The sequence below is a fragment of the Bos taurus genome, chromosome Y (genome assembly GCF_002263795.3).
Source record: "Bos taurus isolate L1 Dominette 01449 registration number 42190680 breed Hereford chromosome Y, ARS-UCD2.0, whole genome shotgun sequence".
Lineage (NCBI taxonomy): Eukaryota > Metazoa > Chordata > Mammalia > Artiodactyla > Bovidae > Bos > Bos taurus.
In genome coordinates, this window is record NC_082638.1 from 6782559 (window position 1) to 6801353 (window position 18795).

At 50.2% G+C, this 18795-nt stretch overlaps 1 protein-coding gene across 1 annotated transcript in view; it reads right to left on the reverse strand.

The window, feature by feature from the left end:
• Positions 1-6696: 6696 nt before the first annotated feature.
• Positions 6697-18795, reverse strand: part of GPR143 (G protein-coupled receptor 143) — a 29675-nt gene continuing 17576 nt past the window's right edge. Inside the window, exons 6-9 of the mRNA XM_059884059.1 lie at positions 17976-18084; positions 16165-16282; positions 14666-14909; positions 6697-7144 (exon numbers count right to left, since the gene is read on the reverse strand). Of these exons, the coding sequence (XP_059740042.1) occupies positions 7050-7144; positions 14666-14909; positions 16165-16282; positions 17976-18084 (566 nt within the window). The 3' untranslated portion in view covers positions 6697-7049. The remainder of the gene's footprint in view (positions 7145-14665; positions 14910-16164; positions 16283-17975; positions 18085-18795) is intronic.

Below are 18795 nucleotides of genomic sequence, written 5' to 3' on the forward strand. Positions count from 1 at the left end.
AGGTGGAGACTGTTACTGGGTGTCTTGCTTATTTGCTGTTGTTTCACCCACCAGAGAGACAGCCCCTCTCAGATGCGGTGCTTTCTGGCCTGCATCTTCCCCTCCCCCCTCCCCCCTCCCCCTCCCCCCCTCATAGTTGCCTCCCATCTTCCAGTCTCAAGGGCACTTTCGGCGCATAATAAGTGCTTTATGTAAGAAGGCAGGGCAAGGGGGACTTTTTACAAGGAGGGGGAAGAAGAAAAAAAAAAAGTGACTTATAAGAGAAAGAGCCCGGAGTATTTTTGGAGAAGAGAAAAAAGATATTTTTTATGTTAAAACAATTTTAAAATCGTAAAATGGCCATTCAGACACGAGAGCTTTGTGTGATTCCTATTTAACAACAAAAAAAGAAGCCTTTAGGAAGAGACAGGTAGAGGGGTCCCTTCACTTTGAACTTGGTGGAAAGCAGTGAGGGGACTCCGGGTGGGCAGCTCTGGGGTCGGCTTTGGGGCTGGTCTGTGCGGCCGGAGAGGAAGACCCCAGCCCCTTTTCTGCTCCAAGAAGACCTGGACGTTTCTTTCTTCCCAGTGCATTGGACCAGAACAGCGGACAAGGGGGTGCCCTCGAACCCAAGAAGCGTTCCCAGATCCAGCATCGCTGAAGGGGGGCCGTCGGAACCATCCCGCTCCACGACACCAATGCCGCCTTGTTTGAGACTCGTGGGCGTGGGTGGGGGGGACCCCCTCCAAACCAGGAGCAGCTCAGCCAAGTCCCTCCAGGGCTGACCAACTGGAGGGGCCTCCGGGACCTCACTGGGTCTCACAGCGACAGAAGTGATTGGAGAGAGGTTTTCAGTCCTGAGGGTGAATTAACAGAGGTAGGGTGTCTCAGTTCACAGGCCATCTTCACAGTTTGCTTCCTCTGGCAGCAGGTCAGGAGAAATTGCCCTTTTTTTTAAACAATGAATCTTTTTACTGTTTTTAAAAAAAAAAAAAAAATTAAAACATGGCTTTGTGTGTCCCTAGGGGAGTTTTCCTTTCCCTTGGATCAGGTAAGCTTTGTACTTTTACTGCTGTCCTGACCCCATGCTGACCCAGCTTGTAAATTAGCAGCAGGGCCTCTGGGCTTATCCGTCTTCCCCCCGGGATGGGGCTGGCGGTGGGTAGGTTGGCAGCCCTTTTGTGTTCCAGCAACCAGCCTGGATGGTTTTGGAGGGTGGTGGTATCTGTCCATGGACCCAGAAGCCAACGGTAAGGCATGGCTAGGCCTTTGTGCAGAAGTTGGATTGTCCTGGGAGCACCCCCAAAGCCAGAGTGCATTCCTCTCTCTCAGCTCACTATCTATCTCCATGGATCTGAGAGTTTTTCAAACCCCCTTGACTGCAGAAGACCAACAGGCACTCTTCACAGGTCAGGCGTGTTCTCAGGCTCTGCTGTATCTAAACACTCAAACTTTCAGAAGGTCAGTGTTTGATTGGCGTCTCCACTCCCACCTTTGAAGATAGCAGACGCCCTCAGGCGTCCACGGATAATCACTGACCCCCCTCACCCCCCCCAAAATGATTAACTTTGAGATGCAGTTTGCAGAGGTCTAGTTGAACACCATCTGGACCCCTCCCCGAATGAAAACGTGTCACTGTCCACACAGCATCAGCTGCCCGGGGTCCAGACAAGGTTTGCATTTGATGAGCCAAATGCTGCTGGAGGGTGGTGAAGGTGGGATTTGATATAAAAGGCCCACGAGAGGATCGTCACGGGGAGGTTGGTACGCAGGGTCTCCCAAGTATTGACGGGGGCCTCCTGGTAAACCTGTACCAGGCTGGAAGTTGCCGGGTTGGAGCCAGGGGCTGTAAAGCCAAGGACACGGACTGGATACCGGGCGTGGTGATGAACTGAAGCTGCTGAGGAAGGCAGAACTGCCCATGAACCATCAGGAAGAGGCCCCGGGATGGGGACAACGAGGAGGAGGCAGCCGGCGCCTCTGAAATCATGCCTGCCCTGAGTCACACCCGCTGCACCCTCTGCCAGCGCTCAGTGGGCGCATCGCTTCGTCAGTGCGAGCGGCTTCTAGACTTCGTGTAGAACGCTTCGTAGTCCTCAGTGTGCAGATGGGACCTTGGTGCTGAAAGCAGAGAGTAACGCACAGATCCATCCCCGGAATTGTCCACCTTGCCGGGGAGCTCGTTCTGCTCGCTCGCGCGCGCGCACGCACACACACACACACACACGCACGCCCGGGGAAGCGCGTCCGAGCCCACTCCACGGCTACAGAACCGCGATGTTCACTTTGTCTTTCTGAAGAGAGATCTCGGAGCCGAGTGAAGTGCACTTTGTCGGGAGTAAGGGTCTACTTTTTGTTTTGTTTTGTTTTAACCTTTCAGCCTTTTTTTTTTTTTTCTGATCGTGTTTCCCATCCAATGCAGAGTGTTTTCCTCCCGCCGCTCCCTGAGGTTTGTGAATGTCTGGCTTCTGCGGTTTTTATTGTCTGTGTCAGACGTACAGCCAGATGTCCTGTCCGCATCTTCCAGCTTCTGTTCCATCCACACGGCACCCCTCACCCCGTTCCGTTCTCTCCACCAATGCCCCACTGCAACCCCCACCCTCACACGCTCCCGGAAAGAGAATCACCGTGTGTGTGTGTGTGTGTGTGTGTGTGTGTGAATCACCATGTGTGTGTGTGAGAGAGATGGCTCATTTGTTCCAAGAGAGAATCAACAGACCATATTAGGTTATCTTAAATAAATTGCTCTATTTTGATAGAGAACTTTCTGTGTGTACTTTCTTGTTCGTCTGGGGGGCCCACGCTAACTCCGCTGCCTCAAGTCCCCAAGCTCTTGTCTGTTTTTTTCCCCTGGGAGAAATGGGCGGGGGCCAGGGCTGCTTTTACAACCAGTTCGTTGTAAACCAGATGAAGAGACCAGCGGTTGCAGATGCGTTATGATGTAAAAGGCGAGTGTGCTTTTTTTGTGTGTGTAACTAGTTTCATTCTCATTACTTTGTTTCAGGCTGGCAGTTTTAGAAAAGTCAAAAAGCAGACGGATGTTCTCCTGCAGGCAGGCTTGGGTCGCTGGCAGTTTTGAGGTGCAGGATGAATAATAGAAGAACCTGAAGTTGTAGGGATGCTGGTGACCGGGCGCAGCACACGGTTCAGGCAGACACATGCAGACGGTGACCGGTTCCCTTTGAAGCGATGTCCCCCGGGTGATAGGCAGTGTGGAGCTGACACAGAGGTGGCCAGACGAGCTGCATTTGGCCATGCGAGTCACCCCAAAGAGCCCCATGTCCTCCGGCCACAAGCTGACCCTGCATGGGAATCACGCCAGACCTGGGCTGTTGCTTCTGCCCCAGTGTTGCCCGGGGTGCAGACCTGCCTGGTTTTGTTTCTTTTTTTTTTTTTTGTAAGCCTTGCCTAGCTGACTGAGGGTGCTTTCACGCAGCGAATCTGGGGTGAATCTCTGAGCACTCCCGAGCCCTGCTGCTGAAGGGTCTGGGGTGAGCCATGTCCCGAACCCACTGGGGTGCACGTCGCATGGCGGGACTTAACCACTGTTAAACGAGTGTGTTGGAACTCGGGCTTCCGTAGCTGAAGCAACACGCTGGTAGCTCAGGCACACCTCCAAGGAGGTCTCTGTGCTGTGACGGAAACTGGGTTGAGACCAGATTGCCTGAGCTTTTACCTAACTTTCATCTCTATGGAACCTTCTGCTGCAGTGATTCTAAAAATATTTGTCCATTGAGAACCCCCTCCCCCTTCCCCAGTTTGATTTGGGAATCTGAGTTTCCACTCACGGAGCAGAGAACTTGTTTGGTTTCTTTTTTTAGGAGCCCACATCTGGGTGATGTTCCTAAAAGGTCTTTGAGGTGTTCATACTCACCGCGAGGGTTCTGTGCACCTGTGGGCGCTGGTGTTGGTCACTGTCAGTGTTGGGAGCCTGCAAATCACTAGTTCACACGCATGGGAAGGCGTGGGCAGCAGATACAGACCTTTACGAAAGACTCAGAATTGGGTGGAATTTTTGTTGTTTTTTCCGCAGCCTGGCTCCCTGTTTCTGCAAAGTGTCTTCATCCATGTGCAAGGTAAGCAAAGTTAACATACAGGTCCACCCGCAGAGCGGCATGGGAAGTTGAGGGGAGGGACACTCCACAGGGGTTGGGGCAGGCAGGAACTGTTAAAAGTGTTACCTTCCCCTGAGCCTTGAAGTTAATAATACTCTGGAGCATGGGAGCTCCTATAAAGGGAAACATTTATGCTTGAGCCCAGTTGCTGAGAGAAACTCCACCAAAACCATGATTGTGAATGAGGAGGTGGGGAATCTTTCCAATAAGGCAATGAGTAGGCTCATTTAAACACTTTGCAAGGCTATATATTTCCAAGGCTTTTCCAGTGGTCATGTATGGATGTGAGAGTTGGACTATAAAGAAAGCTGAGCACCGAAGAATTGATGCTTTTGAACTGTGGTGTTGGAGAAGACTCTTGAGAGTCCCTTGGACTGCAAGGAGATCCAACCAGTCCATCCTGAAGGAGATCAGTCTTGGGTATTCATTGAAAGGACTGATGTTGAAGCTGAAACTCCAATACTTTGGCCACCTCATGCAAAGAGCTGACTCATTGGAAAAGACCCTGCTGATGGGAAAGATTGAGGGCAGGAGGAGAAGGGGATGACAGAGGAAGAGATGGTTGGATGGCATCACCGACTCATGTACATGGGTTTGGGTGGGCCCTGGGAGTTGGTGATGGACAGGGAGGCCTGGTGTGCTGCAGTCCATAGGGTTGCAAAGAGACATGACTGAGCAACTGAACTGAACTGCAAGTGAAACTTAGTTGCTTAAGTCGTGTCTGACTCTGCTACCCCGTGGACTGTGTGTAGCCCGCCAGGCTCCTCTGTCCCTGGAGTTCTCCAGGCAAGAATACTGGAGTGGGTTGCCATTTCCTTCTCCAGAGGATCTTCCCGACCCAGGGATCGAACCCAGGTCTTCTGCATTGCAGGCAGATTCTTTACCAGCTGAGCCACTGGACTCTGGCTAACGTAAGCCAGAAAGAATGGCTGAGGAGTATATTGAGCAGCTCTTGGGTATCCCAGGTGTGGGGGACAGTGCGAATAGAACTGGCTAGAGCCAGGCCCAGAATCAGGCCCATGCAGGTAACACAGCACTGGGGTGCTGCCCACAGCTCGATGCCAGACACTGGGCTGACCTCTCAGGGCTCACCCAGGCTGCCTTCCAAAGCAGACATGCAGCTGCCAACCCCTCCCCAGAATTGCTTCTGCACAGCCTATTTCCTTGCGCATCAGCTTCCAACGTTGACTTGGGGCACAAGTCTCATCCGCCACACCAGACACACTCTAGCTGCAAGGGAGCCTGGGGAAGCCGGCGGCTAGCATCTTTGCTCTAGAATGGGGTTGGGGCTGTGTCTTGCTCGGCAGGGGGAGCCCTCAGAGGAGAGGTCTCGGGGCTTCTCTGATGACTGGGGCAGACAGGATATCGATACAGAGGTTAAGAACCCAGAAAGGCTCAAAAGTCCTTTTTACTGCTGTTGGACACTTTGGGTCAAGGTGGCTGTGAGGTAATAAGTGCAGCTTTAGGAGCGTGCGGCCCTGGGGTACCACGGCCACGGTTGTGGGATGCCCTGAATCCTGTCTGTGGCCCTAGGACTCCAAAAGCACAAATCCAGAAGCAGCTTGGACAGCTTTTCCAGAGTGAGACAAGAGTCCTAATCTTGATGTGAATGAGCATCACACAGCAGAATTGAGGAAACGTTGTGTGCTTGTGCCATAGACTTACCTAGGTGGCTTGTGTCTCCTGTGTGTAGTGTGTACAATATTTTTGTCTCCAAATATGTATATACACATATATGTTTATAATACATAAAGTCTGTAAACAGTCATCCATGCAGATGTGGAGGGCGTCCGTGGATTTTGGTATCTGGGGGGGTCCCAGAACAAACCTCTCATGGGTACCAAAGGACAGCTTTATATTATTATATATGTAAAATTATGGAAAGAGGGAAATACAGGCAATAATCTAAGCAGAGTCAGGTCCTAAGCCTGTATAATCAAAGCTATGGTTTTTCCCATAGTCATGTGTGGATGTGAGAGTTGGACCATAAAGAAGGCTGAGTGCTGAAGAACTGATGCTTTTGAACTGTGGTGTTGGAGAAGACTCTTGAGAGTCCCCTGGACTGCAAGAAGATCCAACCAGTCCATCATAAAGCAGATCAGTCCTGGGTGTGCACTGGAAGGACTGATACTGAAGCTCCAATACTTTGGCCACGGGATGCGAAGAACTGACTCCTTGGAAAAGACCCTGATGCTGGCAAAGATTGAGGGCAGGTGGAGAAGGGGACGAGAGGATGAGATGGTTGGATGGCATCACCGGCTGGATGGACATGCCTTTGAGCAAGCTCCGGGAGCTGGTGATGGACAGGGAGGCCTGGCCTGCTGCAGTCCATGGGGTTGCAAAGAATCCGACCCGGCTGAGCCACTGAACGGAACTGAATGGAAGCTTCCCGTAGACTGAATCGCTACCGCTCAACACAGCTGAGGACCGAGCGAAGGCTAACCTGGTGGTCCAAGCCTGCCCTCCTCTGCCCCCTAGTGGTGGGTGAGGAACTTGCTCCCAGGTGCGTCCCCGGTCCCTGCATCATCACTTATCTTACACAAGAGCATTCGCTTAGAGGTGTTATTCAGACAGACCCCAAGTCAGGCTGGGAGCTCGGACACAACTACTTCTTTTTTTTAATTATTGTTATTTATTAACTCTTCCAAGGACCTGGATCTGGCGTTGACATTACAGCCAGATCAGAGAAACGAACGTCCACGGAGACTCCGGACAAGCTGCTGGGCTCCAAGGGAATCTGCCTTTCCTTTCCAAGCACAGGCTCACGGTGGGCCTCTGCATCACACAGAGGCTGCCAGGGAACACTCTGTTAACTGTGATGGCAGGAAGATTCAGTTGGGGGGGACGCTACACCCCGCAGTGTGCTGACTGAAGGGCAAGGGTACCGTCATAAGGGATGAGAACCGTCGCGTCTGAAAATACACACAGGGTCCAGAGCCCTCTGTCTCGTCCTCTCTACGGGGTTCCTTGGACTTTCGGAAGAGAGTCGGGGGCCTTTCCGCCGCGGGACCCGCTTGCGATGTGGATTTCAATGGTGCTGCCGCCGGAACCTGGGGAGGAGGAAAGACTGTCACGGGTCAGTGTCAATGTCCGGGAATGCCTTTCACAACTTGCACGGCCGTATTAAAAAGCGAAAAAAGAAAAATACATAATACGTCCACCTACGCGGGATTAAAGCAGCCCAAAGGACAGAGCAAACCCTACCGGATCATCTCGGGCAACTTGACTGATGTCATGACTGTATCCACCCCACTGCCCTTACCCTGAGACACTCTCAGCCAAACCCTGTGGACGCTGCAGAGCAAATGGAAACCGGGCCTGTTGACACCGTGCAGCTTCAGGGCCCTGGGACTTGCGCTAAATCAGGGGTCCCGATATCTCAGTGCTCTGTGGTCCTGGGGGGTGGGGGGGTCACTCGGGCAGGGGGCTCCATGGTCACCTGGCCACCACTTGCACAATTCTAGGAAGTACCCGGAGGCCTTCTCTTGGTAAAACTAAGAGTGGCCTTTTCACAGATGATGCCATGTGGCTGGAGGAGGGGGAAGGGTGTGGGGAGCAATCAGTGGAATCAAAGCCAGGCATCACTCGCCAAAACTGTACCCTTAGAGGCCCGTTTAATCCATCCCAATGACACACCTGCCTCTGGAACCTGTGGGAACAGATGTGAAGATTATTCTCTCAGGGCAGAAATACCCAGGCTTGCCTGCTGTTGTGCCAGGTTCTAGGGTGTGTGTGTGTGTGTGTGTGTGTGTGTGTGAGCCATGGAAGACATAGGGAAGGGTGGCCTTTTCAACTGTGCATGAGGCAGGTGACTCCCGTTGCTGAAAACCTCCAAATCTCAAATTCTCTCAACCTATACACGCTATGGACGGCTGCAGCCTGTTCCCGTCATGACCCTCTGCTCGCTCACAAACTTCAGGCACAGGTTTCTTTATACCCAAGCTCAATCCTGCCACATGGCCTTTGCACATCCCCTTTTCTGCCTATGAAGCTCTCCTGATGTTCTCGTGGCTCACTCCCACACTGCACTCAGGTCTCAACTCAAATGTCACTTCATTCTCAAGGAGGTGTCCTGGACCCCTCGCTAAAACTAGTCTCCTGCCCTCTACGGATATGCCATCGTTCACAGCACTTCCTTTTTCCTTTATTTTTTTAATTTCGATGACGTCCAACATTTTTTTTTTTTTTTTTTTGAGTCGCTTGTGCTTTAAGTGCATTATTTTAAATTATTTCTTTGTAGCTGTGCTGGGCCTGTTGTTGCTATACGTGGGCTTTCTCTAGTTGCCGTAAGTGGGTTTGTCATTGTAGTGGCTTCTGTTGTTGCAGAGCATGGGTTTCAGTATTTGTGGCTCATAGGCTGAGTAGTTGGTGGCACACGGGCTTTATTGCCCCATGGCATGTGGGATCTTCTCGGACCAGGGGTCAGACTGGTGTTCCTTGCATCATAAAGCAAATTCTTAATCACCAGGCCAACAAGAGCGCTTGTAGCATCCCCACGACCACCACATGAAACCCCACGGTGGGCTGCATGGGGAGAGGCGCTGGGAGGGTCCTCCCAGGGCAGGATGAAGATACGTCCGGGTGGCTCCAGGTCGGGGTAGGTCACACCAAGAGTGACGAGCCCACAGAGAGCAGAGGAATTTAGAAGACGGGAGAAGGGGGGAAAGGCTCATGTCAACGGGCATGGACCCTGCAGCCCCATCTCAGGAGAGTCGAGGTTGCCTGTCAAGATGGTGGGAGCAGCTGTTTGGCTGGAGCAGAGAACGCGCTCCTCCTGGAGGCCAGGCAGTCAGTTCAGTTCAGTTGCTCAGTTGTGTCCGACTCTGCGACCCCATGGACTGCAGTCCCAATCTGCAGTTATTTTGGAGCCAAAAAAATAAATAAATAAAGTTTCTCAGTTTCCATTGTTTCCCCATCTATTTGCCATGAAGTGATGGGACCAGATGCCATGATCTTAGTTTTCTGAATGTTGAGAGTTAAGCAAACTTTTTCACTATCCTCTTTCACTTTCATTAACAGGCTCTTTAGTTAATTTTCACTTTCTGCCATAAGGGTGGTGTCATCTGTGTATCTGAGGTTATTGATATTTCTCCTGGCAATCTTGATTCTAGCTTGTGCTTCATCCAGCCCAGCGTTTCTCATGATGTACTCTGCATATAAGTTAAATAAGCAGGGCGACAATATACAGCCTTGATGTACTCCTTTTCCTATTTGGAACCAGTCTGTTGTTCCATGTCCAGTTCTAAATGTTGCTTCCTTACCTGCATACAGATTTCTCAGGAGGCAAGTCAGGTGGTCTGGTATTCCCATCTGTTTAAAAATTTTCCACAGTTTGTTATGATTCACACGCTTAAAGGCTTTGGCATAGTCAATAAAGCAAAAGTAGATTTTTTCTGGAACTCTCTTGCTTTTTTGATGATCCAACAGATGTTGGCAATTTGATCTTTGGTTCCTCTGCCTTTTCTAAAACCAGATTGAACATGTGGAAGTTCACAGTTCACGTATTCCTGAAGCCTGGCTTGGAGAATTTTAAGCATCACTTTACTAGCATGTGAGATGAGTGCAATTGAGCTGCAGTTTGAGCATTCTTTGGGATTGGAATGAAAACTGACCTTTTCCAGTCCTTTGGCCACTGCTGAGTTTTCCAAATTTGCTGGCATATTGAGTGCAGCACTTTCACAGCGTCATCTTTTAGGATTTGAAACAGCTCAACTGGAGACCAGGCACCAGCTGGGAAGATGACTTCCCGTTCCAAAACCGCATTCCTGCTGGAGGCGCTTCACAAAGGCTTTGATTTCTCACAGGGTCACCCCACACTGTTTACCCTCACATCCTGAGCTCGTGGGAACTTGTGTGCAGTCTCTGTAGTTCTTGCAGAAAGACCATGGCCTGGAGGGTCACACAGTGGCTCGTGATCGAGGTCTCAGCTCAGCACCCACCCTCGTGACCTGACACTCTGGGGCATGCTCCACATCCTGTGGTTTTTTGTTTCTCCTAAGTTCTTGCATCCTTCGCTGTCCCCTCGGGCTCCACAAAGGAGACCGCTTCTTGCCACAACCATTCTGTGAGTCTCAGATGCCAGCACCATTGCAGATGACCCCTGAACCCCCAAGCCTAGCCCCGCCTGGGCTGAGCTGGCCTGCTGTCTGCACCGAGTGCTTTCCAGCATGTCTGCCTTTCCACGGGTTTCTCGTCTGGTCTTAGCAAATCCAACAAGGCTGTGGTAGGTGTGCACTCATTCTGCATCCGTGGCGTGTGAATACCTGAGTGTCCTTGCAGGAAGTGCAGCTGCTGGTGACCTCACAGTGCCCAAGGGCCAGGCCTCCTTCCTAGCAACTCCCGGCAGTGAGCCTTGCAAGTCCAAGCAGGCTCTTGGGAGCTTCCTAGCTCCGTGTAGACCTGCCATTCGGGGAGGCATGTCGTCTCTTGGGCCCTGGGCCATTGTCCTTGGATTCCTTGACATTTCAAAGCCCTAAATTGGCAACCCCAGCCAGGAAGTATGGAGCATAAGCTATAGAGAATGTGTGACACCTAGCCCTGCATCCCCTTCAAGCTGTGGAACCGCCTTCAAGGTTTAGCCAGCCTGACAGATTGGAGGCCCTGGGGTCTGTTCACTCCCATACTCCCTGGGCATTGGGAACCCATACCAGGAGTTATGTGGACCGCACATGGGTGGCAGGAAAGAATCTGAGACAACAAGATGCATGAGACAGGATAGAAACGTGGAAGGTAATGGGGAAGCGTGGGAGAGAACAGGGAACTCTGAAGATCAAGGGAAGATTGTGCAAAATAGAACCATGTGTGGGGGCAAAAGAAAGAGGAAACAGGGAGTGGAGGGAAAGACAAGGTATTGTGAGAGTAACAGAATTGCAGAAGAGAAAACTGCAAGAGGGAGACGAGGGATGATGAAGGGAAAAGAGACCCGTGAGAAAGCGCGGCATCCCGGAGAGAAAAAGGAACTTTTGGAGCCACAGAATTGTGTCAGAGGATACAGAGAGATGGGAGAGACAGAATCGTGAGAAAGGGTGCTGTGGGAAAGGACAGGAACTTGAGGGAGAGATACAGGACTGTCAGAACAGAAGATTACAGTGACCAAAAGGTATGCATGAAAGGGTCTGGCTGCTTGCCGCTCAAAAGCCAATAAGCGGGCCAGGTTGGTGGAAAGGAAAAATTTGCTTTGTTTCAGATGCCAGCAACTACAAGGAGGGTGGCAGACGTCTGTCCAAAGGCCAACCCCCCCGACAGGCAGAGAGTGAGAGCTTTTAGAGACAAAGTTGCGGTGGGGTGGGGGAGGCGCGTTACACGCAGAAGCAGTACAGTCACCTCTGATAATCCTCTTCACTGACTTCATGGTGCTAAGAGTCAGACACGACTGAGCGACTTCACTTTCACTTTTCACTTTCATGCATTGTGGGAGGAAATGGCAACCCACTCCAGTGTTCTTGCCTGGAGAATCCCAGGGACAGGGGAGCATGGTGGGCTGCCGTCTATGGGGTCGCACAGAGTCGGACACGACTGAAGCGACAGCAGCAGCAGCAGCAGCAGCAAGTCCTGGGTACAGTTGGGTCATCATGTCGTTAATTTCCACCTGGTGTGTTCTGGTATCTATAAGACAGCTCACAGGAGGTGGCTCAGAATATTATCTATAGCCCCTTCAGAAAGAACTAAAGGTCCTGGTGTCTGTGTGTTCGTCACTCAGTCATGTCTCTTTGTGACCCCATGGACTGTAGCCCACCAGGCTCCTCTGTCCATGGAATTCTCCAGGCAATAATACTGGAGTGGGTTGCCATTCTGTTCTCCAGGGGATCTTCCCGACCCAGGGATCAAACCCGGGTTTCCTGCCTCACAGGCAGATTCTTTGCTGTTTGAGCTACAGTGGAAATCTCACTACACTTAATGAGTACATTATTATTATTTGGTCTCCTTTGACTGTTTTCCTTTGTTTTAGCATTTCTCACCTCTGTGATTAAACTGATTGTTTGACTAAACTCCACCCACAGCAGGCAGGCAGAGAACATGACGGAATGGCGGGCGGCAGTGGGCAAGGATCATACAGTCTTACGTTGTTTCGTTACGGGGAAAGCGTGTTGTGGGAGAGACTGGTCGTCATGAAAAAGAGGGTTAGGGGAGCCCTGGGAGATTTTTGCATAAGAATGAATAATTTGGGGATGAATAGGCAGTTGTGGAAAAGAAAAAAGCAAAATTGAGAACAGAAAATCATAGAAGAATAAAATGGCAGAAGAACTGAAACGTGGTCGGGAACAGAACCCTAGGAGATAAAATGGTGATATGAGACTGACCACAGACAGCAAAGAGCTGTGGGAAAGTAAAATTATTCAAAAGAGGAATTCTGGAATGAAACAGAAAGCTGTGGGAAAATGGAGAGTTGTGGGCAGGGCAAGGATTATGGGGAAGAAAGAAAATTGTGGGAGAAGTGTAGAGTTGGAAAAGACATGGGGTTGGAGAGAGAAGTAGGGAATTACAGGGAAATAGAGCTTTGTGGGAAACACGGGATTGCATGGAGAAGGAGGAAGACTGGAAAAGCAAGGGATAATTGGAAAGATGTGAGGGCTTGGGGGAAATCCTGATTCTTTACAAAGATGCTCCTCGTATTTTGAACTCAAGTTGTCATCAGGAATTATACACAGATCCTCTCACTGTGAGCCGCCGCAATAGTCATGAAAGTGAAGTCGCTCAGTTATGTCTGACTCTTTGTGAACCCATGGACTGTAGCCCCACTAGGCTCCTCCATCCATGGAATTTTCCAGTCACTAGGTTAGTCCTACGAGCAAATGTAAGTGTTCTATCTCCGCTCAGAAACCTTAACTGGCCTTTTGCTGGCCCCAAGATAAAAATGCAGAATCTGTAAACACCCCTGGATAGATCTCTTCCCCACATGCCTCTCTCCAGCTTCCCACCACCAAACTACGTGCAAATTCAGCCTTTATTTATTTATAAGTCTTTATTTCTAAGTTGCCCACATTATGCTTCTCAGAGACGCTCACACCCCAGCCCCCGCCTCAGCTAAAGTAGTGTTGATTGGGTTGCAGGTGCTCAAGGAATATTTGTTCAAATTCAGTTGCCTTTTCTGTTAAGTGGCGAGTAAGTGCCAGACACCATGTTAGATGCTTAATGACGAAGGCTCGGTGGAAGCCTGTCAGCCTGGAAGTCAATCCTAAAGTAGCAGATAGAGGCTTAAGGATATGATAAACAGGTCAAGCTTCATCCTAACAGTGCAGACGGGGAGAGGCCTAACCGTACTTACCACTTCGAGTTTGTATCTCTGGGTTTTTCTCTGACATGTAACAGTATTTTCTGTCTTATGAAAGCAAAGTGGCTGGAAAGGAGAAAGGAAACACGCCCGAGATTAAGGCAGCCTTATCTCATTTCCGAGATTACCACTTTATTCGAAAAGGCCCCCGGTTCCTGAGGGTTCTGGCCTCACCATACAGCCTGTGGTATAGACATAGGGGTCTTGTATATTGGAGTCATTCTCTTTGCTGATTTTCACCCACATCTTTAACTGTGGTGTTAGAGAAGACCCTTGAGAGTCCCTTGGACTGCAAGGAGATCCAACCAGTCCATCCTAAAGGAAAGCAGTCTTGACTTCACTTTCACTTTCAAGCTTTAAAGAAACATTATTTGGGCCTTAAACTAATACTTGCACCCTCCACATCAGTTGGCTTAATGGACATAACCCCAGATTAGATGAAAAGTGAAAGTGAAGTCTCTCAGTGGTGTCCGACTCTGCGACCCCACGGACTGTAGCCCACCAGACTCCTCCGTCCATGAGATTCTCCAGGCAGAAGGTTGGAATGGGTTGCCGTTTCCTTCTCCAGGGGAATCTTCCTGACTCAGGGATCGAACCCAGGTCTCCAGCATTGTAGGCAGACTCTTTACCATCTGAGCCACCAGGGGAAGTCCAAATTAGATGAACAGGAGTTTAAAAAGAGGACCAATTTGAGGACCACGGTGCGAGAGTCTTGAAGAGGACAGAGTGGAAGAGCCAGCGACGGGTGACCTGCATTTCATCTTAAATGCCCCCGGATGAAGTGGACAAACCAAAACTGCACGTAAAAATCTCCAGAGGTCAGGTCGCCTACTGTTCATTGTCTTACAGCACACGTCAGCACCGGATGAGAAGTGACCGTTTATCTCAGACTCAGAATGTCATGCAGCCCAAGGCAGAGCTAGTGATTATTAACACAAGGCTACGGTGCTCAGTCCCTGGGTGGGGAAGATCCCCTGGAGGAGGGCATGGCAACCCGCTCCAGTATTCTAGCCTGGAGAATCCCCAGGGACAGAGGAGCCTAGCCGCGGTGACAGTCCCTGGGGACACAGAGAGTTCAACAGGACTGAAGCCACGTGGCACGCAGGCAGAGGAAAGGCACCACGCTCACATTACAAGGAGAGGTGAGTGATGAGCTGCAAGATTAAGGTGGTCCCTTTCCACTCATGCCCTGAAGCTGGTTCCAGAAATCAGGGCAGGGAGCCTCCTGGTCATTGACAAAGGAGTTCCTGGGGAGCGTGGGGCCCCCAACCTAGGCCTGCCTCTACCCAGAGGCTCTTACCTTCAGAAAGCAAGCTCAAGGCCTCATCGGAAGTGTGCGTGCCGCCCGGAAGCTCCTTCTTGGGAGCGGGGCCTTCCCCGGGCTCTTGGGGGCCCCCGGGGGAGGGGGGCGCCCCCTCGGTGGCCGAGGTGGTCATCGAGTCCCACTGGATCTCCTTGCTGGGACCTGGAAGCGTCAGGCGGCAGCCCGTCCAGCCATAGAAGGCCAGGGACAACAGGAAACCTTGGGCTGGATTCAGGATCCCCTGGAAGGGAGGGGAAAGAGACGGCATATAAGTCAGGGCACTGATGGGCATCACGGCTTACAGGGGTCACTTCGGTCCACAGGGCTGGCCTCAACTGGGGTGCACCCTGTTGGCTAGTTTGGGGCAAGAGAGAGACTGGCTTGGAGGTTCTGAGCCTTCAGAGATGTGTGGGAGACATAGGAGACAAGAGGGGTGGAGAGGAAGGTCCCGGGCATCACCCCAGCAATGTGGGTTCTCTAGAATGCTTTATATTTATGGACAGTGTTCCAAGGGATACCTCCAACTCTGTGGCTTTTGCAGTCTGCAACACTTCTTCCAGAGAAATTCCCAGATATTCTTAGTCTGCCTAAAAAGTTTGAGACACTTGCCAAACTAACTTACCAGAGTCATATGTGTTTAATAATGATGGCAACACTGAATGCACACGCATCTAATTGAGGACACGGTGAGCCTCTCCACTTGTTTACTTGCTAAGTGGTGGGTTGCCAGGCCTTTCTCCAGGGGATCTTCCTGACCCAGGGATTGAACTGGGGTCTCCTTCATTGGCAGGCGGATTCTTTACCGCTGAGCCACCACGGAAACCCAGGCACTTCTCCACTAACAGCTCCTGTATGGAGTTTTTGCAGTGGGGACACAATATCCTGGAAACATTGAGGACGATGTATCCATGAGCTTTCCACCTGATTATGGTGGTGTGTTTCTAGGCAATATTGTTGCCTACATGTGTGATTAGGTAGTTGAAATGAGTATAATCTCTACATCCTGCATTTTTCACTTATTATGAGATTTCATAATTGTCATACTTTACATTGTCATTTTCAGCATCTGCATACCATTCCATCAAGATCAAACACAGTGATTTACTTAACCATTCCCTTTTATAAAAAAAAGAAAATGTGGGTTGTCTAGAATGCTTTATATTTATGGATAGTGTTCCAAGGAATACCTCCAACTTTGTGGCTTTTTCAGTCTGAAACATTTCTTGCAGATAAATTCCCAGATATGTTTAGTCAGCCTGAAAGGTTTGAGACACTTACCAAACTGACTTACCAGAGTCGGATCCCTTTAATACTGATGCCAAGAGTAAATGCACAAGCTAACTCATGGACCACAGCCAGATAAGGGGGCCCCCGCAACCTCTTCAACTCACCACATATTTAAATAACACATAGATCATACTTCTCAGTGGTTTTTATCTTGTCTGGGTTTTTTTCTTCTCCTTTAGGAAGTACATTTAAAATCAAGATTGACCTACCATCATGAACCACGTGGTCTTGGCTGCGTTTCTGACCTGTTTCAAAGAGCTGCTGTTGATATCTGGTTGCATTTCAAGATAGAACAAAAGGCTTTCGTTGATGACATTTGAGAACCAGCTGTGAGAAAGAAAATGGGCCACAGGTAAAGAGAACATGTGATATCATTCTTTTTTTTTTTTGCTTATTTTTAATGGGAGGATAATTGCTTCCCAATATCCTTTTTTTTCAATGCCAGAGGTCAGGGGACATGTCTGCATGCATGACTGCTGAGTCACTCCATCATGTCTAACTCTTTGTGACCCCAATGGACTGTAGCTCTCCAGGCTCCTCTGTCCATGGGATTTCCCAGGCAAGAATACTGGAGTGGGTTGCCATTTCCTCCTCCAGGGGATCTTCCCAACTTAGGGATCAAACCCACATCTCTGGCATTGCAGGCAGATTTTTTTATCTACTGAGCCACCTGAGAAGCCCCAGGGAACATGTCTCCCAAGACCTAGAAGTCCGGGAGGGGTGACCAAGTAGCTGCAGAATTAGACGAGAATTAGACGTCAGAGACGGCATCCCCCTCAGCCGAAAGCAGAGACCAAGAGACCCTCCCGATGGTCACAATCAACACCACATCGGGTGGAAGGTTCTGGCACACGTCAAATAGCCCAGAAGTCGTTCCTCCTTTGACGAGCAAGCTGACGTCTTGATGGAAACCAACACGAACCTTGATGTTTTATGTCGGAAATTTCTGACGGTAGTGTCGGCAGGTCGGCGAAGTTGGAAATGGCAGGCTCGGGGTATTTTTAAAGGGAGGTGACTCACGGCTCTCCCAGGAGAATGTCCAAACCAGCCTCTTCCCATCAGATAAATTATTAACCACCAACGTGTGCCCTGTCTGGCAAAGCACTCTGTCGCTGCAGCAAAGGGCTTTCTGATTTGGTACTTGTCACAGCTCTATTTGCACAGAGCAAACCCACGTGAAATGCTGGGGCAGACTGCCTGTGGGGGACAGGGCAGGCCCACTGAGGAGATGAAGATTGCTCTCTACCCTTCTTGTTTTTTTTTTTTTTTTTTTTTTAGTTGTTTTTTTGGCCGTGCCACACAGCTTTCGGGATCTTAGTTTCCTGAACCAGAGATAGAACTCTTGCCCCCTGCAGTGGGAGCTTAGAGTCCTAACCACTGGACTGCCTGGGGAGTCATGGTTTCTGTCCTTGTTGCCCTGAGCTGTGAGTCATCACACAGACACGGGGTGTCATCCCTGAGTCTCATCAGATACAGGAATCCTGCTGTCAAGACAAATGCAGGGACTTCTCTGGCCATCCAGTGGTCAGGACTCGGTACTTCCAGTGCAAGAGGGATGAGGGTTCAATCCCTGGCCGGGGAAGTAAGATCCCACATGCCTCACACTGCAGCAACAACAACAAAAAACTAATTAATTAAAAAATAAAACAAAGATGGGTGCAAAAATAAAAGATGGATTTAGAAGGCACGATGAAGCATTTGATTTGAATGTTAACCCTCGGCGATGGGACAGTACTCCAGAGGCAAGTGGTTGGGATGTGACCACGTTAAAGTGAGGATTTTCTGTTCTTAGCGATTCTCTATAATTTGAGCGGATGTGAATTTCTTTCCAGAAGGTCATGGGTGCAGACTGGCCTTCCTGTCTGGACAGCATTGCCTCCAGGGCCATCTGGACAAGCCTCTAAAGGTTTCCTCTCCCAAGACTCTGCCTCTGGAACTCAGGTCACACTTGGGAAGGCAACTTACAAGAGGTTTGCACTTCACGTCCCAGTGAGAGTTTAAAGAAACAGAAACACGTTACCAAACAATGAAAACCAGCATTATTTTGAAGAATCGGGTCTTGATCATGGCTCCCATGCGTCTCTCGTTCTCCGTGTAAATGCCTTGTCTTCCCTTCAGTAAGGAGGCCACTGTGGAGCAGAGGGGAATGGTGTGTCATGCTCACGATCGACAAAGGCCAGCAAACCGGATGGGAGCCCGCAAGTCACCCTGGAGAGCAGGAGGCAAGATACCAGCCATGCCTCTCTCACCACTGCATGGGGAGGGGCGGGGGCGCTTCTCAGACACTCGGGGGGAATACACAGCTCTTAAAGGTTTCCTTTGAAGTCTTTGTGGCTTCCCAGATAGCTCAGCTGGTAAAGGATCCGCCTGCAATGCAGGAGACCCCAGTTCGATTCCTGGGTCAGGAAGAGCCCCTGGAGAAGGGAGAGGCTACCCACTCCAGGATTCTGGGGCTTCTCTGGTGGCTCAGCTGGTAAAGAATTTGCCTGCAATGCGGGAGACATGGGTTCGATCCCTGGGCTTGGGAAGATCCCCCTGGAGAAGGGAAAGGCTACCCACTCCAGTATTGTGGCCTGGAGAATTCCTCGGACTTTATAGTCCATGGGTTCACAAAGAGTTGGACATGACTGAGCCACTTTCACTTTCACTTTTGAAATTGTTTAGATTTATATAAGATATACAGAGATAGTAGAGCCCCCATATAGCTGCACCCAGCCGCCTCCAGTGTTAACGTCTTCCGCAACCACACTCACAACCACACGTTGGTCAGCATGAAGAAAATAACGCTGGTGCAGTGCTGTTAACTACACCCCCGATTTTATCTGGATTTTATTCGTTCA